The sequence below is a fragment of the Procambarus clarkii genome, chromosome 35 (assembly GCF_040958095.1).
Source record: "Procambarus clarkii isolate CNS0578487 chromosome 35, FALCON_Pclarkii_2.0, whole genome shotgun sequence".
NCBI classification, from domain to species: Eukaryota; Metazoa; Arthropoda; class Malacostraca; order Decapoda; family Cambaridae; genus Procambarus; species Procambarus clarkii.
This window is the reverse complement of record NC_091184.1, coordinates 4036768-4059713: the sequence shown is the minus strand read 5'-3', so window position 1 is coordinate 4059713 and position 22946 is coordinate 4036768. Positions and strand designations below refer to the sequence as shown.

Below are 22946 nucleotides of genomic sequence, written 5' to 3'. Positions count from 1 at the left end.
TTGGTGCTTCTCTACACTGTGGTCAGCACTCAGTGTTCACCACACCCATGTCAACTGTCATCTTGGTGTTTCTCTACACTGTGGTCAGCACTCAGTGTTCACCACACCCATGTCAACTGTCATCTTGGTGCTTCTCTACACTGTGGTCAGCACTCAGTGTTCACCACACCCATGTCAACTGTCATCTTGGTGTTTCTCTACACTGTGGTCAGCACTCAGTGTTCACCACACCCATGTCAACTGTCATCTTGGTGTTTCTCTACACTGTGGTCAGCACTCAGTGTTCACCACACCCATGTCAACTGTCATCTTGGTGTTTCTCTACACTGTGGTCAGCACTCAGTGTTCACTACACCCATGTCAACTGTCATCTTGGTGTTTCTCTACACTGTGGTCAGCACTCAGTGTTCACTACACCCATGTCAACTGTCATCTTGGTGTTTCTCTACACTGTGGTCAGCACTCAGTGTTCACTACACCCATGTCAACTGTCATCTTGGTGTTTCTCTACACCGTGGTCAGCACTCAGTGTTCACTACACCCATGTCAACTGTCATCTTGGTGTTTCTCTACACTATAATCAGTGTAGAGAAACAACATTACTTATATTGTCAATATATTTTATATTGTAATATATTTTATTGCCTGTCTCTACTTCCTCATCACAATCGACTTGAGAATGGTCCAGGACGGACCGAAACGTCGTCGTCCCTTCACCTTCTAGTGTGTGGTCTGGTCAACATACTTTAGCCACGTTATTGTGACTCATCACCTGCTTATATTGTCAAATTACTTTACTCAGTCTGATGCTTCATTATAGTCAATTACTTTACTCAGAGCCTGATACTTCATTGTAGTCCAGTTTCTTTACTCAGAGCCTGATGCTTCATTGTATTCCGGTTACTTTACTCAGAGCCTGATAGCCTTTATAGTCCAGGTTCTGCCATTAATGTTTGTGTTGGTAATGACAGGTGCAGAAGACCATCAGGAAGGCCCTGGAGATGATGACCACAGAGACAGGTGCCACAGCTGACCCCATACACCTGGGAGACTCAGCCTCCACCATTAATGTTTGTGTTGGTAATGACAGGTGCAGGAGACCATCAGGGAGGCCCTGGAGATGATGACCACAGAGACAGGTGCCACAGCTGACCCCGTACACCTGGGAGACTCAGCCTCCACCATTAATGTTTGTGTTGGTAATGACCGGTGCAGGAGACCATCAGGGAGGCCCTGGAGATGACGACCACGGAGACAGGTGCCACAGCTGACCCCGTACACCTGGGAGACTCAGCCTCCATCATCATGAATAAAGTTCAGGAAATCACTGGAGAGATCCACCAGAAGCAATTAACAGTAAGTTTTTTCTCATATCACAAGATATTGAGTTGCATTTTGAGGAGAGGAAGCTGTTCTTAGGTTTATCGAGGTTCCCCAAGGTCAACTACTGACTTAATATACAATACACAATAGTTGCCTTACTCCTGGATAAACATTACTGGTAGGTGAACAGAGAAATCTGGTGAAAGGAAAAATGGGAACCATTTCTGTCCTGAGCAATGGTTCAACCTGTGATCCTCTATTGAACCCTGGATCCTGGCCCCCTCAGAGAGGCGCAGACACTCCAACAACCTACCGGGAAAGCATCCAAGAAAACAGCGAACCAAAAGAGATCACTGCTGGGTACAGAGAGACTGAAGCCTTGAAACTGCCAACAAACTCTCAAACAATGCCAGCACCAACCCCCTGCCAGAAGAGGGGTGGCTGGAGCTACAGGTCTAGCACCAACCCCCTGCCAGTAGAGGGGTGGCTGGAGCTACAGGTCCAGCACCAACCCCCTGCCAGTAGAGGGGGGCTAGAGCTACAGGTCCAGCACCAACCCCCTGCCAGTAGAGGGGTGGCTGGAGCTACAGGTCCAGCACCAACCCCCTGCCAGAAGAGAGGGGCTGGAGCTACAGGTCCACCACCAACCCCCTGCCAGTAGAGGGGTGGCTGGAGCTACAGGTCCAGCACCAACCCCCTGCCAGTAGCGAAGGGCTGGAGCTACAGGTCCAGCACCAACCCCCTGCCAGTAGAGGGGGGCTAGAGCTACAGGTCCAGCACCAACCCCCTGCCAGAAGAGGGGGGCTGGAGCTACAGGTCCAGCACCAACCCCCTGCCAGTAGCGAAGGGCTGGAGCTACAGGTCCAGCACCAACCCCCTGCCAGAAGAGGGGGGCTGGAGCTACAGGTCCACCACCAACCCCCTGCCAGTAGCGAAGGGCTGGAGCTACAGGTCCAGCACCAACCCCCTGCCAGTAGAGGGGTGGCTGGAGCTACAGGTCCAGCACCAACCCCCTGCCAGAAGAGGGGGGCTGGAGCTACAGGTCCAGCACCAACCCCCTGCCAGTAGAGGGGGGCTAGAGCTACAGGTCCAGCACCAACCCCCTGCCAGTAGAGGGGGGCTGGAGCTACAGGTCCAGCACCAACCCCCCTGCCAGTAGCGAGGGGCTGGAGCTACAGGTCCAGCACCAACCCCCTGCCAGTAGAGGAGGGCTGGAGCTACAGGTCCAGTACCAACCCCCTGCCAGTAGAGGGGGGGCTGGAGCTACAGGTCCACCACCAACCTCCCTGCCAGTAGAGGGGGGCTAGAGCTACAGGTCCAGTACCAACCCCCTGCCAGTAGAGAGGGGCTGGAGCTACAGGTCCACCACCAACCCCCCTGCCAGTCGAGGGGGGGCTGGAGCTACAGGTCCACCACCAACCTCCCTGCCAGTAGAGGGGGGCTAGAGCTACAGGTCCAGTACCAACCCCCTGCCAGTAGAGGGGGGCTGGAGCTACAGGTCCACCACCAACCTCCCTGCCAGTAGAGGGGGGCTAGAGCTACAGGTCCAGTACCAACCCCCTGCCAGTAGAGGGGGGCTGGAGCTACAGGTCCAGCACCAACCCCCTGCCAGTAGAGGGGGGCTGGAGCTACAGGTCCAGCACCAACCCTCTGCCACTAGAGGGGGACTGGAGCTACAGGTCCAGCACCAACCCCCTGCCAGTAGAGGGGGGCTGGAGCTACAGGTCCAGCACCAACCCCCTGCCAGTAGAGGGGGGCTGGAGCTACAGGTCCAGTACCAACCCCCCTGCCAGTAGAGGGGTGGCTGGAGCTACAGGTCCACCACCAACCCCCTGCCAGTAGAGGGGTGGCTGGAGCTACAGGTCCAGCACCAACCCCCTGCCAGTAGAGGGGGCTACCTACCTTGGCTACCTTGAGGTGCTTCCGGGGCTTAGTGTCCCCGCGGCCCGGTCGTCGACCAGGCCTCCTGGTTGCTAGACTGATCAACCAGGCTGTTAGACGCGGCTGCTCGCAGCCTGACGTATGAGTCACAGCCTGGTTGATCAGGTATCCTTTGGAGGTGCTTATCCAGTTCTCTCTTGAACACTGTGAGGGGTTTGCCAGTTATGCCCCTTATGTGTAGTGGAAGCGTGTTGAACAGTCTCGGGCCTCTGATGTTGATAGAGTTCTCTCTCAGAGTACCTGTTGCACCTCTGCTTTTCAACGGGGGTATTCTGCACATCCTGCCATGTCTTCTGGTCTCATGTGGTGTTATTTCTGTGTGCAGGTTTGGGACCAGCCCCTCAATTATTTTCCACGTGTAAATTATTATGTATCTCTCCCGCCTGCGCTCAAGGGAGTACAGATTTAGGCTCTTTAGTCGGTCCCAGTAATTTAGATGTTTTACTGAGTGGATTCTAGCAGTAAAGGATCTCTGCACGCTCTCTAGGTCAGCAATTTCTCCAGCTTTGAAAGGGGCTGTCATTGTGCAGCAGTACTCCACTCTAGATAGCACAAGCGTTTTGAAAAGTATCATCATCGGTATAGCATCTCTAGTGTGAAAAGTTCTTGTTATCCAACCTGTCATTTTTCTTGCAGTTGCGACGGCTACTTTATTGTGTTCTTTAAAGGTAAGGTCTTCCAACATGAGTACACCCAGGTCCTTTACCATGGAGCTACAGGTCCAGCACCAACCCCCCTGCTAGTAGAGGGGCTGGAGCTACAGGTCCAGCACCAACCCCCTGCCAGTAGAGGGGTGGCTGCAGCTACAGTTCCAGCACCAGCCCCCCCTACCAGTAGAGGGGGCTGGAGCTACAGGTCCAGCACCAACCCCCCTGCCAGTAGAGGGGCTGGAGCTACAGGTCCAGCACCAACCCCCTGCCAGTAGAGGGGTGGCTGCAGCTACAGATCCAGCACCAGCCCCCTGCCAGTAGAGGGGATGGAGCTACAGATCCAGCACCAACCCCCTGCCAGTAGAGGGGTGGCTGGAGCTACAGGTCAAGCACCAACCCCCTGCCAGTAGAGGGGGGCTGGAGCTACAGGTCCAACACCAACCCCCTGCCAGTGGAGGGGGGCTGGAGCTTCAAATCCAGCCCCTACTCCCTGCCAGTAGAGGGGGCTGGAACTATTGGTCCAGCACCAACCCCTTGCCAGTAGAGAAGGGCTGGAGTTACAAGTCCAGCACCAACCCCCTACCAGTAGAGGGGGGCTGGAGCTACAGGTCTAGCACCCACGCCCTACCAGTAAAGGGGCTGTAGCTACAAGTCCAGCAGCAATCCCCCTGCCAGTAGAGGGGGGGGGGGCTGTAGCTACAAGTTCAGCACCCACCCCCAGCCAGTAGAGGGGCTGGAGCTACTGGTCCAGCACCAACCCCCTATGCCAGTAGAGGGGGGGGCTGGAGCTACTGGTTCAGCACCACCCCCCCCCCCTGCCAGTAGAGGGGACTGGAGCTACAGGTCCAGCACCAACCCCCTGCCAGTAGAGGGGGGGGGGCTGTAGCTACAAGTTCAGCACCAACCCCCTGCCAGTAGAGGGGGGGGGCTGGAGCTACAGGTCCAGCACCAACCCCCTGCCAGTAGAGGGGGGGGGGGGGCTGGAGCTACAGGTCCAGCACCAACCCCCTGCCAATACAGGGGGGCTGGAGCTAAAGGTCCAGCACCAACCCCCTGCCAGTAGAGGGGGAGCTGGAGCTACAAGTCCAGCACCAACCCCCTGCCAGTTGAGGGGGGCTGGAGCTACAAATCCAGCACCCACCCCCAGCCAGTAGAGGGGCTGGAGCTTCAGGTCCAGCACCAACCCCCTGCGAGTAGAGGAGGCTGGAGCTACAAATCCATTACCCACCCCGAGCCAGTAGAGGGGAGCTGGAGCTACAGGTCCAGCACCAACCCCCTACCAGTAGAGGGGTTGGAGCTACAAGTCCAGTACCAACCCCCTGCCAGTAGAGGGGGGCTGGAGCTACAGGTCTAGCACCAACCCCCCTGCCAGTAGAGGGGGGGGGCTGGAGCTACTAGTCCAACACCTACCCCCTGCCAGTGGAGGGGGGCTGGAGCTACAAGTCCAACACCAACCCCCTGCCAGTAGAGGGGGGCTGGAGCTACAAGTCCAACACCAACCCCCTGCCATTAGAGGGGGGCTGGAGCTACAAGTCCAACATCAACCCCCATGCCAGTAAATGGGGGGAGCTGGAGCTACAGGTCCAGCACCAAACCCCTGCCAGTAGAGGGGGGGGGGGGGTGGAGCAACAGATTCAGGACCAACCCACTGGTTGATACCTGGTTGGTGGGGTTCTGGGTTTTTGGAGTTCTTCCACTCCCCAAGCCCAGCCCGAGGCCAGGCTTGACTTGTGAGAGTTTGGTCCACCAGGCTGTTGCTTGAAACGGCCCGCAGGCCCACATACCCACCACAGCCCGGCTGGTCAGGCACTCCTTGGAGGAACAAATCTAGTTTCCTCTTGAAGATGTCCACGGTTGTTCCAGCAATATTTCTTATGCTTGCTGGGAGGACGTTGAATAACCGTGGACCTCTGATGTTTATGCAGTGTTCTCTGATTGTGCCTATGGCACCCCTGCTCTTCACTGGTTTGCCAAAAGAGGGGGATTGGAGCTACAAGTCCAGCACCTACCCAATGCCAGTAGAGGGGGGCTGGGGCTACAAGTCCAGCACCTACCCAGTGCCAGTAGAGGGAGGCTGGAGCTACACGTCCAGCACCAACCTCCCTGCCAGTAGAGGGGGGCTGGAACTACAGGTCGAACACCAACCCCCTTGCCAGTAGAGGGGGGGGGGGGCTAGAGCTACAGGACCAGCACCAACCCCCTGCCCGTAGAGGGGGATTGAAGCTACAAATCCAGTACCAACCCCTTGCCAGTAGAGGGGGACTGAAGCTACAGGTCTAGCACCAACCCCCTGCCAGTATTGGGGCTGGAGCTATTATTCCAGCACCAAACCCCTGCCAGTAGAGGTGGGCTGGAGCTACAGGTCCAGCACCAAACCCCCTGCCAATAGAGGGAGGCTGGAGAAACAGGTCTAGCACCAACCCCCTGCCAGTAGAGGGGGGCTGGAGCTACAGGTCAAGCACCAACCCCTAGCCAGTAGAGGGGATCTGGAGCTTCAGGTCCAGCAGCAACCCCTGCCACTAGAGGGGGGCTAGAACAACAGGTCCAGTACCAACCCCCTTCCAGTAGAAGGAGGCTGGAGCTACAGGTTCAGCACCAACCTCATTCCAGTAGGAGGGAGGCTGGAGCTACAGGTCCAGCAGCAACCCCTGCCGGTAGAGGGGCGCTGGAGCTACAGGTCCAGCACCAACCCCCTGCCAGTAGAGGGGAGCTGGGGCTACAGATCCAACACCAACCCCCTGCCAGTAGAGGGGGCTGGAGATTCAGGAACACAAGAGAAGTGTTAAGTCTGCAGACACTAACAATGCTCTCTTCTGCCATGTGAGGGATTCTAATCATCCCATTGATTGGTCTTCCTCCAAAATAATCTTTCCTGCCTCTACTCTACACAGACGCTGTCTTGTAGAATCGGCTCTTATACACAATGTACCCAACATGAACTTGGGTCCTGGCTTTGTTGCTGTGGACTCTTCCCTTTCACAGTATATACTCAAATGCTCTAATCTTTCTAACAAACGTGACTTAACATAAGCTTACCCCTTCCATTTATCTTTCTTTCTCTTTCCTTTTCTTTCTCTCTTCTCCCTTTTTCTGTTCATTGTCTTCTCCTACGCTCCCTTGCTATCCTCTTCTTATTCCTATTACTTTCTCCTTCGGTGGTCATAATAGGAGCTGCCTCGTATGGGTCAATAGGCCTTCTGCAGTTCTCATTATTACTACTATCCCCTACACCTGACTTTCCTCCTCAGCTCTCTTTTGCCTATTTATTTCCTGTCCCTACCTCCTCATCACAATCGACTAGAGAATGGTCCAGGACGGACCGAAACGTCGTCATCCCTTCAACTTCTAGTGTGTGGTCTGGTCAACATACTTCAGCTGCGTTATTGTGACTCATCGCCTGCGTTCAGGTCCAGCACCAACCCCCTGACAGTGGAGGGGGGCTGGAGCTACAAATCCATCACCTACCCCCTGCCAGTAGAGGGGGGCTGTAGCTATAGGTCCAGCACCAACCCCCTGTCAGTAGAGGGGGGGGGGCTGGAGCTACAAGTCCAGCACCAACCCCCTGCCAGTAGAGGGAAGCTGGAGCTACAGGTCCAGCACCAACCCTCTGCCAGTAGAGGGGGGCAGGAGCTACAGGTCCAGCACCAACCCCTTGCCAGTAGAGGGAGGCTGGAGCTACAGGTCCAGCACCAACCCCTTGCCAGTAGAGGGGGGCTGGAGCTACAGGTCCAGCATCAACCCCCTGCCAGTAGAGGGGGGCTGGAGATTCTGGTCCAGCACCAACCCCCTGCCAGTAGAGGTTGCCTGGAGCTACAGGTCCAGCACCAACCCCCTGCCAGTAGAGGGGGGGTTGGGGCTACAGGTCCAGCACCAACCCCTTGCCTGTAGAGGGGGGCTGGAGATTCAGGTCCAGCACCAACCCCCTGCCCGTAGAGGGGGATTAAAGCTACAAATCCAGTACCAACCCCCTGCCAGTAGAGGGGGACTGAAGCTACAGGTCTAGCACCAACCCCCTGCCAGTATTGGGGCTGGGGCTACTGGTCCAGCACCAACCCTCTGCCAGTAGAGGGGCTGGAGCTATTATTCCAGCACCAAACCCCTGCCAGTAGAGGTGGGCTGGAGCTACAGGACCAGAACCAACCCCCTGCCAGTAGAAGGGGGCTGGAGCAACAGGTCCAGCACCAACCCCTGCCAGTGGAAGGAGGCTGAAGCTACAGATCCAGCACCAAACCCTTGCCAGTAGAGGGAGGATGGTACTACAGGTCAAGCACCAACCCCTTGCCAGTAGAGGGGGGCTGGAGCATCAGGTCCAGCACCAACCCCCTGCCAGTAGAGGGAGGCTGGAGCTACAGATCCAGCACCAACCCCTTGACAGTGGAGGGGGGCTGGAGCTACAGGTCCAGCACCATTCCCCTGACAGTGGAGGGGGGCTTGAGCTACAAATCCAGCACCTATCCCCTGCCAGTATAGGGGGCTGTAGCTACAGGTCCAGCACCAACCCCCTGCCAGTAGAGTGAGCTGGATCTATTGGTCCAGCACCAACCCCCTGCCAGTAGAGGAGGGCTGGAGCTACAAGTCCAGCACCAACCCCCTACCAGTAGAGTGGGGCTGGAGCTACAAGTCCAACACCAACCCCCTGCCAGTTGAGGGGGGAGCTGGAGCTTCAGGTCCAGCACCAACCCCCTGCCAGTAGAGGAGGGCTGGAGCTACAAGGCCAGCACCAACCCCCTGCCAGTAGGGGGGGCTGGAGCTACAAGTCCAGCACCAACCCCCTGTCAGTAGAGGGGCTGCAGCTACAAGTCCAGCACCAACCCCCTGCCAGTAGAGGGGCTGTAGCTACAAATCCAGCACCCACCCTCAGCCAGTAGAGGGAAGCTGGAGCTACAGGTTCAGCACCATCCCCCTGCCAGTAGAGGGGCTGCAGCTACAAGTCCAGCACCAACCCCCTGCCAGTAGAGGGGCTGTAGCTACAAATCCAGCACCCACCCTCAGCCAGTAGAGGGAAGCTGGAGCTACAGGTTCAGCACCAACCCCCTGCCAGTAAAGAATGGCTGGAGCTACAGGTCCAGCACCAACCCCCTGCCAGTAGAGGGGGGCTGGAGCTACAGGTCCAGCACCAACCCCCTGCCAGTAGAGGGGGGCTGGAGCTACAGGTCCAGCACCAACTCCCTGCCAGTAGAGGGGGGCTGGAGCTACAGGTCTAGCACCAACCCCCTGCCAGTAGAGGGGGGCTGGAGCTACAGGTCCAGCACCAACCCCCTGCCAGTAGAGGGGGGCTGGAGCTACAGGTCTAGCACCAACCCGCTGCCAGTAGAGGGGGGGCTGGAGCTACAGGTCCAGCACCAACCCCCTGCCAGTAGAGGGGGGGCTGGAGCTACAGGTCTAGCACCAACCCCCTGCCAGTAGAGGGGGGCTGGAGCTACAGGTCCAGCACCAACCCCCTGCCAGTAGAGGGGGGCTAGAGCTACAAGTCCAGCACCAACCCCCTGCCAGTAGAGGGGGGCTGGAGCTACAGGTCCAGCACCAACCACCTGCCAGTAGAGGGGGGCTGGAGCTACAGGTCCAGCACCAACCACCTGCCAGTAGAGGGGGGCTGGAGCTACAGGTCTAGCACCAACCCCCTGCCAGTAGAGGGGGGCTGGAGCTACAGGTCCAGCACCCACCCTCAGCCAGTAGAGGGAAGCTGGAGCTACAGGTCTAGCACCAACCCCCTGCCAGTAGAGGGGGGCTGGAGCTACAGGTCCAGCACCAACCCCCTGCCAGTAGAGGGGGGCTAGAGCTACAAGTCCAGCACCAACCCCCTGCCAGTAGAGGGGGGCTGGAGCTACAAGTCCAGCACCTATCCCCTGCCAGTATAGGGGGGCTGTAGCTACAGGTCCAGCACCAACCCCCTGCCAGTAGAGTGAGCTGGATCTATTGGTCCAGCACCAACCCCCTGCCAGTAGAGAAGGGCTGGAGCTACAAGTCCAGCACCAACCCCCTACCAGTAGAGTGGGGCTGGAGCTACAAGTCCAACACCAACCCCCTGCCAGTTGAGGGGGGAGCTGGAGCTTCAGGTCCAGCACCAACCCCCTGCCAGTAGAGGAGGGCTGGAGCTACAAGTCCAGCACCAACCCCCTGCCAGTAGGGGGGGCTGGAGCTACAAGTCCAGCACCAACCCCCTGTCAGTAGAGGGGCTGCAGCTGCAAGTCCAGCACCAACCCCCTGCCAGTAGAGGGGCTGTAGCTACAAATCCAGCACCCACCCTCAGCCAGTAGAGGGAAGCTGGAGCTACAGGTTCAGCACCATCCCCCTGCCAGTAGAGGGGCTGCAGCTACAAGTCCAGCACCAACCCCCTGCCAGTAGAGGGGCTGTAGCTACAAATCCAGCACCCACCCTCAGCCAGTAGAGGGAAGCTGGAGCTACAGGTTCAGCACCAACCCCCTGCCAGTAAAGAATGGCTGGAGCTACAGGTCCAGCACCAACCCCCTGCCAGTAGAGGGGGGCTGGAGCTACAGGTCCAGCACCAACCCCCTGCCAGTAGAGGGGGGCTGGAGCTACAGGTCCAGCACCAACTCCCTGCCAGTAGAGGGGGGCTGGAGCTACAGGTCCAGCACCAACCCCCTGCCAGTAGAGGGGGGCTGGAGCTACAGGTCTAGCACCAACCCGCTGTCAGTAGAGGGGGGGCTGGAGCTACAGGTCCAGCACCAACCCCCTGCCAGTAGAGGGGGGCTGGAGCTACAGGTCTAGCACCAACCCCCTGCCAGTAGAGGGGGGCTGGAGCTACAGGTCCAGCACCAACCCCCTGGCAGTAGAGGGGGGCTAGAGCTACAAGTCCAGCACCAACCCCCTGCCAGTAGAGGGGGGCTGGAGCTACAGGTCCAGCACCAACCACCTGCCAGTAGAGGGGGGCTGGAGCTACAGGTCCAGCACCAACCACCTGCCAGTAGAGGGGGGCTGGAGCTTCAGGTCTAGCACCAACCCCCTGCCAGTAGAGGGGGGCTGGAGCTACAGGTCCAGCACCAACCCCCTGCCAGTAGAGGGGGGCTGGAGCTACAGGTCTAGCACCAACCCCCTGCCAGTATAGGGGGGCTAGAGCTACAAGTCCAGCACCAACCCCCTGCCAGTAGAGGGGGGCTGGAGCTACAGGTCCAGCACCAACCACCTGCCAGTAGAGGGGGGCTGGAGCTACAGGTCTAGCACCAACCCCCTGCCAGTAGAGGGGGGCTGGAGCTACAGGTCCAGCACCAACCCCCTGCCAGTAGAGGGGGGGCTGGAGCTACAGGTCTAGCACCAACCCCCTGCCAGTAGAGGGGGGGCTGGAGCTACAGGTCCAGCACCAACCCCCTGCCAGTAGAGAGGGGCTGGAGCTACAGGTCTAGCACCAACCCCCTGCCAGTAGAGGGGGGGCTAGAGCTACAAGTCCAGCACCAACCCCCTGCCAGTAGAGGGGGGCTGGAGCTACAGGTCCAGCACCAACCACCTGCCAGTAGAGGGGGGCTGGAGCTACAGGTCTAGCACCAACCCCCTGCCAGTAGAGGGGGGCTGGAGCTACAGGTCTAGCACCAACCCCCTGCCAGTAGAGGGGGGCTGGAGCTACAGGTCCAGCACCAACCCCCTGCCAGTAGAGGGGGGCTGGAGCTACAGGTCTAGCACCAACCTCCTGCCAGTAGAGGGGGGCTGGAGCTACAGGTCCAGCACCAACCCCCTGCCAGTAGAGGGGGGCTGGAGCTACAGGTCCAGCACCAACCCCCTGCCAGTAGAGGGGGGCTGGAGCTACAGGTCCAGCACCAACCCCCTGCCAGTAGAGGGGGGCTGGAGCTACAGGTCTAGCACCAACCCCCTGCCAGTAGAGGGGGGCTGGAGCTACAGGTCTAGCACCAAACCCCTGCCACTAGAGGGGGGCTGGAACTACAGGTCCAGCACCAACCTCCCTGCCAGTAGAGAGGGGCTGAAGCTACAGGTCCAGGATAAACCCCCTGCCAGTAAAGGGGGGCTGGATAATGGCGCTGACACTGCCCACAGGTGATAATGGGGTTGACACTGACCACAGGTGATAATGGGGCTGACACTGACCACAGGTGATAATGGGGCTGACACTGACCGTAGGTGATAATGGGGCTGACACTGACCGTAGGTGATAATGGGGCTGACACTGTCCACAGGTGATAACGGGGCTGACACTGTCCACAGGTGATAACGGGGCTGACACTGTCCACAGGTGATAAAGGGACTGACACTGTCCACAGGTGATAATGGGGCTGACACTGTCCACAAGTTATAATGGGGCTGACACTGCCCACTGGTGATAATGGGGCTGACACTGCCCACCGGTGATAATGGGGCTGACACTGACCACAGGTGATAATGGGGCTGACACTGACCACAGGTGATAATGGTGCTGACAGTGACCACAGGTGATAATGGGGCTGGCACTGACCACAGGTGATAATGGGGCTGACACTGACCACAGGTGATAATGGGGCTGACACTGACCACAGGTGATAATGGTGCTGACACTGTCCACAGGTGATAATGGGGCTGACACTGACCACAGGTGATAATGGGGCTGACACTGACCACAGGTGATAATGGGGCTGACAATCCATATGTGATAATGGGGCTGACACTGACCACAGGTGATAATGGGGCTGACACTGTCCACAGGTGATAATGGGGCTGACACTTACCACAGGTGATAATGGGGCTGGCACTGCCCACAGGTGATAACGGGGCTGACACTCCACATGTGATAATGGGGCTGACACTTTCCACAGATGATAATGGGGCTGACACTGTCCACAGGTGATAATGGGGCTGACACTGCCCACTGGTGATAATGGGCTGACACTGACCACAGGTGATAATGGGGCTGACACTGACCACAGGTGATAATGGGGCTGACACTGACCACAGGTGATAATGGGGCTGACACTGACCACAGGTGATAATGGGGCTGACACTCCACATGTGATAATGGAGTTGTCACTGTCCACAGGTGATAATGGGGCTGACACTGACCACAGGTGATAATGGGGCTGACACTGATCACAGGTGATAATGGGGCTGACACTTACCACAGGTGATAATGGGGGTGACACTGTCCACAGGTGATAACGGGGGTGACACTGTCCACAGGTGATAATGGGGCTGGCACTGCCCATGGTTGATAATGGGGCTGACACTGACCACAGGTGATAATGGGGCTGACACTGACCACAGGTGATAATGGGGCTGACACTGACCACAGGTGATAATGGGGCTGACACTGTCCACAGGTGATAATGGGTCTGACACTGACCACAGGTGATAATGGGGCTGACACTGTCAACAGGTTGAGGACCTCCGCAGGATGAGGGAGCCCGTCAAGAGGCTGGTGGAGGCTGGCCGGGTGTTGGCCGTCCAGGAAGACCAAGATAGCCGCCGCTCCGCCATGATAACTCTACAAGACGGACAGCTGTACCTCCACCCACTCCTGTGTCAGCCCACGCCCACCTACGCCCACACCCTCCAGGTTACTTTATTACACCCACTTGTCTTACTGACATTACTGAGTTATAACTAATATGATAACATTTTGTTATACAGTTATCAGCATGATTTATTTCATTTTCTGCAGGAGAGTGAGGTTGTGGGCATGCTAGACCCCTCCTGCACCTTGGCGTTCCTTGAGCTCGGGTGGGCGGGGTCAACAAGAGGGCGGGTCACCATCCGGTTGACCCCTGACACTCTGCTGGCCAGACAGTTTGTGTTGTTGTGTACGGGCCAGCGGGGCCACACCTACCGCAACACTAAACTGTTGTGGGTGGATGACAAAGGTCAGCCGGGGGAGTGTGTGGGGGGCGGAGACTACGAGAGTAATGATGGTGAGGGAGGAGCCCAACTGCTGCATTACGTCCTGGCCCACACAGCTCCTGCCCGGAGGTCAGGCCGGGCAGGAGCTGTGCGGGCCAGGTGTCCGCTGGGGGATCCCAGGAGTACCCAGTTCATCATCGGCACCAGGGACCTCCAGGGTGGTGGCCAGTGGTTATATGTCTTCGGTGATGTGGTGAGCGGACTGGATGTGGTGAGGGCAGCAGTCAACCACAGTGACATTACAGAGGTGACTGTGGTGGACTGTGGTGTTGTGCTGCCACTCTAGTTCACTGTACCATCACCATCACTACTGTGGTGTTGTGCTGCCACTCTAGTTCACTGTACCATCACTACTGTGGTGTTGTGCTGCCACTCTAGTTCACTGTACCACCACCATCACTACTGTGGTGTTGTGCTGCCACTCTAGTTCACTGTACCATCACTACTGTGGTGTTGTGCTGCCACTCTAGTTCACTGTACCACCACCATCACTACTGTGGTGTTGTGCTGCCACTCTAGTTCACTGTACCATCACTATCACTACTATGGTGTAGTGCTGCCACTCTAGTTCACTGTACCATCACCATCACTACTGTGGTGTTGTGCTGCCACTCAAGTTCACTGTACCATCACCATCACTACTGTGGTGTTGTGCTGCCACTCTAGTTCACTGTACCACCACCATCACTACTGTGGTGTTGTGCTGCTACTCTAGTTCACTGTACCATCACTACTGTGGTGTTCTGCTGCCACTCTAGTTCACTGTACCACCACCATCACTACTGTGGTGTTGTGCTGCCACTCAAGTTCACTGTACCATCATTATCACTACTGTGGTGTTGTGCTACTGCTCTAGTTCACTGTACCATCACTACTGTGGTGTTGTGCTGCCACTCTAGTTCGCTGTACCATCACTACTGTGGTGTTGTGCTGCCACTCTAGTTCACTGTACCATCACCATCACTACTGTGGTGTTGTGCTGCCACTCCAGTTCACTGTACCACCACCATCACTACTGTGGTGTTGTGTTGCCACACTAGTTCACTGTACCACCACCATCACTACTATGGTGTTGTGCTGCCACTCTAGTTCACTGTACCACCAATATCACTACTGTGGTGTTGTGCTGCCACTCTAGTTCACTGTACCATCACCATCACTACTGTGGTGTTGTGCTGCCACTCTAGTTCACTGTACCATCACTACTGTGGTGTTGTGCTGCAACTCTAGTTCACTGTACCATCACCATCACTACTGTGGTGTTGTGCTGCCACTCTAGTTCACTGTACCATCACCATCACTACTGTGGTGTTGTGCTGCCACTCTAGTTCACTGTACCATCACCATCACTACTGTGGTGTTGTGCTGCCACTCTAGTTCACTGTACCACCACCATCACTACTGTGGTGTTGTGCTGCTACTCTAGTTCACTGTACCATCACTACTGTGGTGTTGTGCTGCCACTCTAGTTCACTGTACCATCACTACTGTGGTGTTGTGCTGCCACTCTAGTTCACTGTACCACCACCATCACTACTGTGGTGTTGTGCTGCCACTCTAGTTCACTGCACCATCATTATCACTACTGTGGTGTTGTGCTGCAACTCTAGTTCACTGTACCATCACTACTGTGGTGTTGTGCTGCCACTCTAGTTCGCTGTGCCATCACTACTGTGGTGTTGTGCTGCCACTCTAGTTCACTGTACCATCACCATCACTACTGTGGTGTTGTGCTGCGACTCTAGTTCACTGTACCACCACCATCACAACTGTGGTGTTGTGTTGCCACTCTAGTTCACTGTACCACCACCATCACTACTGTGGTGTTGTGCTGCCACTCTAGTTCACTGTACCATCACCATCACTACTGTGGTGTTGTGCAGCCACTCTAGTTCACTGTACCACCATTATCACTACTGTGGTGTTGTGCTGCCACTCTAGTTCACAGTACCATCACTACTGTGGTGTTGTGCTGCCACTCTAGTTCACTGTACCATCACCATCACTACTGTGGTGTTGTGCTGACACTCTAGTTCACTGTACCACCACCATCACTACTGTGGTGTTGTGCTGCCACTCATGTTCACTGTACCATCACCATCACTACTGTGGTGTTGTGCTGCCACTCTAGTTTACTGTACCATCACCATCACTACTGTGGTGTTGTGCTGCCACTCTAGTTCACTGTACCCCCACCGTCAGTACTGTGGTGTTGTGCTGCCACTCTAGTTCACTGTACCTCCACCATCACTACTGTGGTGTTGTGCTGCCACTCTAGTTCACTGTACCATCATTATCACTACTGTGGTGTTGTGCTGCTACTCTAGTTCACTGTATTATCACTACTGTGGTGTAGTGCTGCCACTCTAGTTCACTGTACCATCACTACTGTGGTGTAGTGCTGCCACTCTAGTTCACTGTACCCCCACCGTCAGTACTGTGGTGTTGTGCTGCCACTCTAGTTCACTGTACCATCATTATCACTACTGTGGTGTTGTGCTGCTACTCTAGTTCACTGTACCATCACTACTGTGGTGTTATGCTGCCACTCTAGTTCACTGTACCACCACCATCACTACTGTGGTGTTGTGCTGCCACTCTAGTTCACTGTACCATCATTATCACTACTGTGGTGTTGTGCTACCTCTCTAGTTCACTGTACCACCACTACTGTGGTGTTGTGCTGCCACTCTCGTTCACTGTACCATCACTACTGTGGTGTTGTGCTGCTACTCTAGTTCACTGTATCACCACTACTGTAGTGTTCTGCTGCCACTCTAGTTCACTGTACCACCACCATCACTATTGTGGTGTTGTGCTGCCACTCTAGTTCACTGCACCATCATTATCACTACTGTGGTGTTGTGCTGCAACTCTAGTTCACTGTACCATCACTACTGTGGTGTTGTGCTGCCACTCTAGTTCGCTGTGCCATCACTACTGTGGTGTTGTGCTGCCACTCTAGTTCACTGTACCATCACCATCACTACTGTGGTGTTGTGCTGCGACTCTAGTTCACTGTACCACCACCATCACAACTGTGGTGTTGTGTTGCCACTCTAGTTCACTGTACCACCACCATCACTACTGTGGTGTTGTGCTGCCACTCTAGTTCACTGTACCATCACCATCACTACTGTGGTGTTGTGCAGCCACTCTAGTTCACTGTACCACCATTATCACTACTGTGGTGTTGTGCTGCCACTCTAGTTCACAGTACCATCACTACTGTGGTGTTGTGCTGCCACTCTAGTTCACTGTACCATCACCATCACTACTGTGGTGTTGTGCTGACACTCTAGTTCACGGTACCACCACCATCACTACTGTGGTGTTGTGCTGCCACTCATGTTCACTGTACCATCACCATCACTACTGTGGTGTTGTGCTGCCACTCTAGTTTACTGTACCATCACCATCACTACTGTGGTGTTGTGCTGCCACTCTAGTTCACTGTACCCCCACCGTCAGTACTGTGGTGTTGTGCTGCCACTCTAGTTCACTGTACCACCACCATCACTACTGTGGTGTTGTGCTGCCACTCTAGTTCACTGTACCATCATTATCACTACTGTGGTGTTGTGCTGCTACTCTAGTTCACTGTATTATCACTACTGTGGTGTAGTGCTGCCACTCTAGTTCACTGTACCATCACTACTGTGGTGTAGTGCTGCCACTCTAGTTCACTGTACCCCCACCGTCAGTACTGTGGTGTTGTGCTGCCACTCTAGTTCACTGTACCATCATTATCACTACTGTGGTGTTGTGCTGCTACTCTAGTTCACTGTACCACCACCATCACTACTGTGGTGTTGTGCTGCCACTCTAGTTCACTGTACCATCATTATCACTACTGTGGTGTTGTGCTACCTCTCTAGTTCACTGTACCACCACTACTGTGGTGTTGTGCTGCCACTCTCGTTCACTGTACCATCACTACTGTGGTGTTGTGCTGCTACTCTAGTTCACTGTATCACCACTACTGTAGTGTTCTGCTGCCACTCTAGTTCACTGTACCACCACCATCACTATTGTGGTGTTGTGCTGCCACTCTAGTTCACTGTACCACCACCATCACTACTGTGGTGTTGTGCTGCCACTTTAGTTCACTGTACCATCACTACTGTGGTGTTGTGCTGCCACTCTAGTTCACTGTACCATCACTACTGTCATGTTGTGCTGCCACTCTAGTTCACTGTACCATCACCATCACTTCTGTGGTGTTGTGCTGCTACTCTAGTTCACTGTACCATCACCATCACTACTGTGGTGTTGTGCTGCCACTCTTGTTCACTGTACCACCACCATCACTACTGTGGTGTTGTGCTGCCACTCTAGTTCACTGTACCACCACCATCACATCGGTGGTGTTGTGCTGCCACTCTAGTTCACTGTACCACCACCATCACTACTGTGGTGTTGTGCTGCCACTCTAGTTCACTGTACCACCAATATCACTACTGTGGTGTTGTGCTGCCACTCTAGTTCACTGTACCATCACCATCACTACTGTGGTGTTCTGCTGCCACTCTAGTTCACTGTACCATCACTACTGTGGTGTTGTGCTGCCACTCTAGTTCACTGTACCATCATCATCACTACTGTGGTGTTGTGCTGCCACTCTAGTTCACTGTACCATCACCATCACTACTGTGGTGTTGTGCTGCCACTCTAGTTCACTGTACCACCACCATCACTACTGTGGTGTTGTGCTGCCACTCTAGTTCACTGTACCATCATTATCACTACTGTGGTGTTGTGCTGCTACTCTAGTTCACTGTATTATCACTACTGTGGTGTAGTGCTGCCACTCTAGTTCACTGTACCATCACTACTGTGGTGTAGTGCTGCCACTCTAGTTCACTGTACCCCCACCGTCAGTACTGTGGTGTTGTGCTGCCACTCTAGTTCACTGTACCATCATTATCACTACTGTGGTGTTGTGCTGCTACTCTAGTTCACTGTACCACCACCATCACTACTGTGGTGTTGTGCTGCCACTCTAGTTCACTGTACCATCATTATCACTACTGTGGTGTTGTGCTACCTCTCTAGTTCACTGTACCACCACTACTATGGTGTTGTGCTGCCACTCTCGTTCACTGTACCATCACTACTGTGGTGTTGTGCTGCTACTCTAGTTCACTGTATCACCACTACTGTAGTGTTCTGCTGCCACTCTAGTTCACTGTACCACCACCATCACTATTGTGGTGTTGTGCTGCCACTCTAGTTCACTGTACCACCACCATCACTACTGTGGTGTTGTGCTGCCACTTTAGTTCACTGTACCATCACTACTGTGGTGTTGTGCTGCCACTCTAGTTCACTGTACCATCACTACTGTCATGTTGTGCTGCCACTCTAGTTCACTGTACCATCACCATCACTTCTGTGGTGTTGTGCTGCTACTCTAGTTCACTGTACCATCACCATCACTACTGTGGTGTTGTGCTGCCACTCTTGTTCACTGTACCACCACCATCACTACTGTGGTGTTGTGCTGCCACTCTAGTTCACTGTACCACCACCATCACATCGGTGGTGTTGTGCTGCCACTCTAGTTCACTGTACCACCACCATCACTACTGTGGTGTTGTGCTGCCACTCTAGTTCACTGTACCACCAATATCACTACTGTGGTGTTGTGCTGCCACTCTAGTTCACTGTACCATCACCATCACTACTGTGGTGTTCTGCTGCCACTCTAGTTCACTGTACCATCACTACTGTGGTGTTGTGCTGCCACTCTAGTTCACTGTACCATCATCATCACTACTGTGGTGTTGTGCTGCCACTCTAGTTCACTGTACCATCACCATCACTACTGTGGTGTTGTGCTGCCACTCTAGTTCACTGTACCACCACCATCACTACTGTGGTGTTGTGCTGCTACTCTAGTTCACTGTACCATCACTACTGTGGTGTTGTGCTGCCACTCTAGTTCACTGTACCATCACTACTGTGGTGTTGTGCTGCCACTCTAGTTCACTGTACCACCACCATCACTACTGTGGTGTTGTGCTGCCACTCTAGTTCACTGCACCATCATTATCACTACTGTGGTGTTGTGCTGCTACTCTAGTTCACTGTACCATCACTACTGTGGTGTTGTGCTGCCACTCTAGTTCGCTGTACCATCACTACTGTGGTGTTGTGCTGCCACTCTAGTTCGCTGTACCATCACTACTGTGGTGTTGTGCTGCCACTCTAGTTCACTGTACCATCACCATCACTACTGTGGTGTTGTGCTGCCACTCTAGTTCACTGTACCACCACCATCACTACTGTGGTGTTGTGTTGCCACTCTAGTTCACTGTACCACCACCATCACTACTGTGGTGTTGTGCTGCCACTCCAGTTCACTGTACCACCACCATCACTACTGTGGTGTTGTGCTGCCACTCTAGTTCAATGTACCACCATTATCACTACTGTGGTGTTGTGCTGCCCCTCTAGTTCACAGTACCATCACTACTGTGGTGTTGTGCTGCCACTCTAGTTCACTGTACCATCACCATCACTACTGTGGTGTTGTGCTGCCACTCTAGTTCACTGTACCACCACCATCACTACTGTGGTGTTGTGCTGCCACTCATGTTCACTGTACCATCACCATCACTACTGTGGTGTTGTGCTGCCACTCTAGTTTACTGTACCATCACCATCACTACTGTGGTGTTGTGCTGCCACTCTAGTTCACTGTACCCCCACCGTCAGTACTGTGGTGTTGTGCTGCCACTCTAGTTCACTGTACCACCACCATCACTACTGTGGTGTTGTGCTGCCACTCTAGTTCACTGTACCCCCACCGTCAGTACTGTGGTGTTGTGCTGCCACTCTAGTTCACTGTACCATCATTATCACTACTGTGGTGTTGTGCTACCACTCTAGTTCACTATACCACCACTACTGTGGTGTTGTGCTGCCACTCTAGTTCACTGTACCATCACCATCACTATTGTGGTGTTGTGCTGCCACTCTAGTTCACTGTACCACCACCATCACTACTGTGGTGTTGTGCTGCCACTTTAGTTCACTGTACCATCACTACTGTGGTGTTGTGCTGCCACTCTAGTTCACTGTACCATCACTACTGTCGTGTTGTGCTGCCACTCTAGTTCACTGTACCATCACCATCACTTCTGTGGTGTTGTGCTGCTACTCTAGTTCACTGTACCATCACCATCACTACTGTGGTGTTGTGCTGCCACTCTTGTTCACTGTACCACCACCATCACTACTGTGGTGTTGTGCTGCCACTCTAGTTCACTGTACCACCACCATCACATCGGTGGTGTTGTGCTGCCACTCTAGTTCACTGTACAACCACCATCACTACTGTGGTGTTGTGCTGCCACTCTAGTTCACTGTACCATCACCATCACTACTGTGGTGTTGTGCTGCCACTCTAGTTCACTGTACCACCACCATCACTACTGTGGTGTTGTGCTGCCACTCTAGTTCACTGTACCATCACTATCACTACTATGGTGTTGTGCTGCTACTCTAGTTCACTGTACCATCACTACTGTGGTGTTGTGCTGCCACTCTAGTTCACTGTACCATCACCATCACTACTGTAGTGTTGTGCTGCCACTCTAGTTCACTGTACCACCACCACCACTACTGTGGTGTTGTGCTGCCACTCTAGTTCACTGTACCACCACCATCACTATTATGGCATTGTGCTGCCACTCTAGTTCACTGTACCATCACTACTGTGGTGTTGTGCTGCCACTCTAGTTCACTGTACCACCACCATCACATCGGTGGTGTTGTGCTGCCACTCTAGTTCACTGTACCACCACCATCACTACTGTAGTGTTGTGCTGCCACTCTAGTTCACTGTACTACCACCATCACTACTGTGGTGTTGTGCTGCTACTCTAGTTCACTGTACCATCACTACTGTAGTGTTGTGCTGCCACTCTAGTTCACTGTCCCATCACTACTGTGGTGATGTGCTGCCACTCTAGTTCACTGTACCATCATTATCACTACTGTCGTGTTGTGCTGCTACTCTAGTTCACTGTACCATCACTACTGTGGTGTTGTGCTGCCACTCTAGTTCACTGTACCACCACCATCACTACTGTAGTGTTGTGCTGCCACTCTAGTTCACTGTACCATCATTACTACTACTGTGCTGTTGTGCTACCACTCTAGTTCACTGTACCACCACCATCACTACTGTGGTGTTGTGCTGCCACTCTAGTTCACTGTACCACCACCATCACTACTGTGGTGTTGTGCTGCCACTCTAGTTCACTGTACCATCACCATCACTATTGAGGTGTTATGCTGCCACTCTAGTTCACTGTACCATCATTATCACTACTGTCGTGTTGTGCTGCCACTCTAGTTCACTGTACCATCACTATTGTGGTGTTGTGCTGCCACTTTAGTTCACTGTACCAACACTACTGTGGTGTTGTGCTGCCACTCTAGTTCACTGTACCATCACTACTGTGGTGTTGTGCTGCCACTCTAGTTCACTGTACCATCACCATCACTTCTGTGGTGTTGTGCTGCTACTCTAGTTCACTGTACCATCACCATCACTACTGTGGTGTTGTGCTGCCACTCTTGTTCACTGTACCACCACCATCACTACTGTGGTGTTGTGCTGCCACTCTGGTTCACTGTACCATCACCATCACTACTGTGGTGTTGTGCTGCCACTCTAGTTCACTGTACCATCACCATCACTACTGTGGTGTTGTGCTGCCACTCTAGTTCACTGTACCATCACCATCACTACTGTGGTGTTGTGCCGCCACTCTAGTTCACTGTACCACCACCATCACTACTGTGGTGTTGTGCTGCCACTCTAGTTCACTGTACCACCACCATCACTACTGTGGTGTTGTGCTGACACTGTAGTTCACTGTACCACCACCATCACTACTGTGGTGTTGTGCTGCCACTCTAGTTCACTGTACCATCACCATCACTACTGTGGTGTTGTGCTGCCACTCTAGTTCACTGCACCATCACCATCACTACTGTGGTGTTGTGCTGCCACTCTAGTTCACTGGGCCATCACCATCACTACTGTGGTGTTGTGCTGACACTGTAGTTCACTGTACCATCACCATCACTACTGTGGTGTTATGCTGCCACTCTAGTTCACTGTACCATCACCATCACTACTGTGATGTTGTGCTGCCACTGTAGTTCACTGTACCATCACTA

At 54.3% G+C, this 22946-nt stretch overlaps 1 protein-coding gene across 1 annotated transcript; it reads left to right on the top strand.

The window, feature by feature from the left end:
* The first annotated feature begins 1107 nt into the window (after positions 1 to 1107).
* LOC138371344 (uncharacterized) lies at positions 1108 to 20543 on the top strand. Its single transcript, XM_069336133.1, has 3 exons — positions 1108 to 1356; positions 13228 to 13407; positions 13513 to 20543. The coding sequence occupies exons 1-3, from the start codon at positions 1240 to 1242 to the stop codon at positions 14032 to 14034; spliced, it is 819 nt and encodes a 272-aa protein (XP_069192234.1). The 5' UTR covers positions 1108 to 1239; the 3' UTR covers positions 14035 to 20543.
* The last annotated feature ends 2403 nt before the right edge of the window (positions 20544 to 22946 follow it).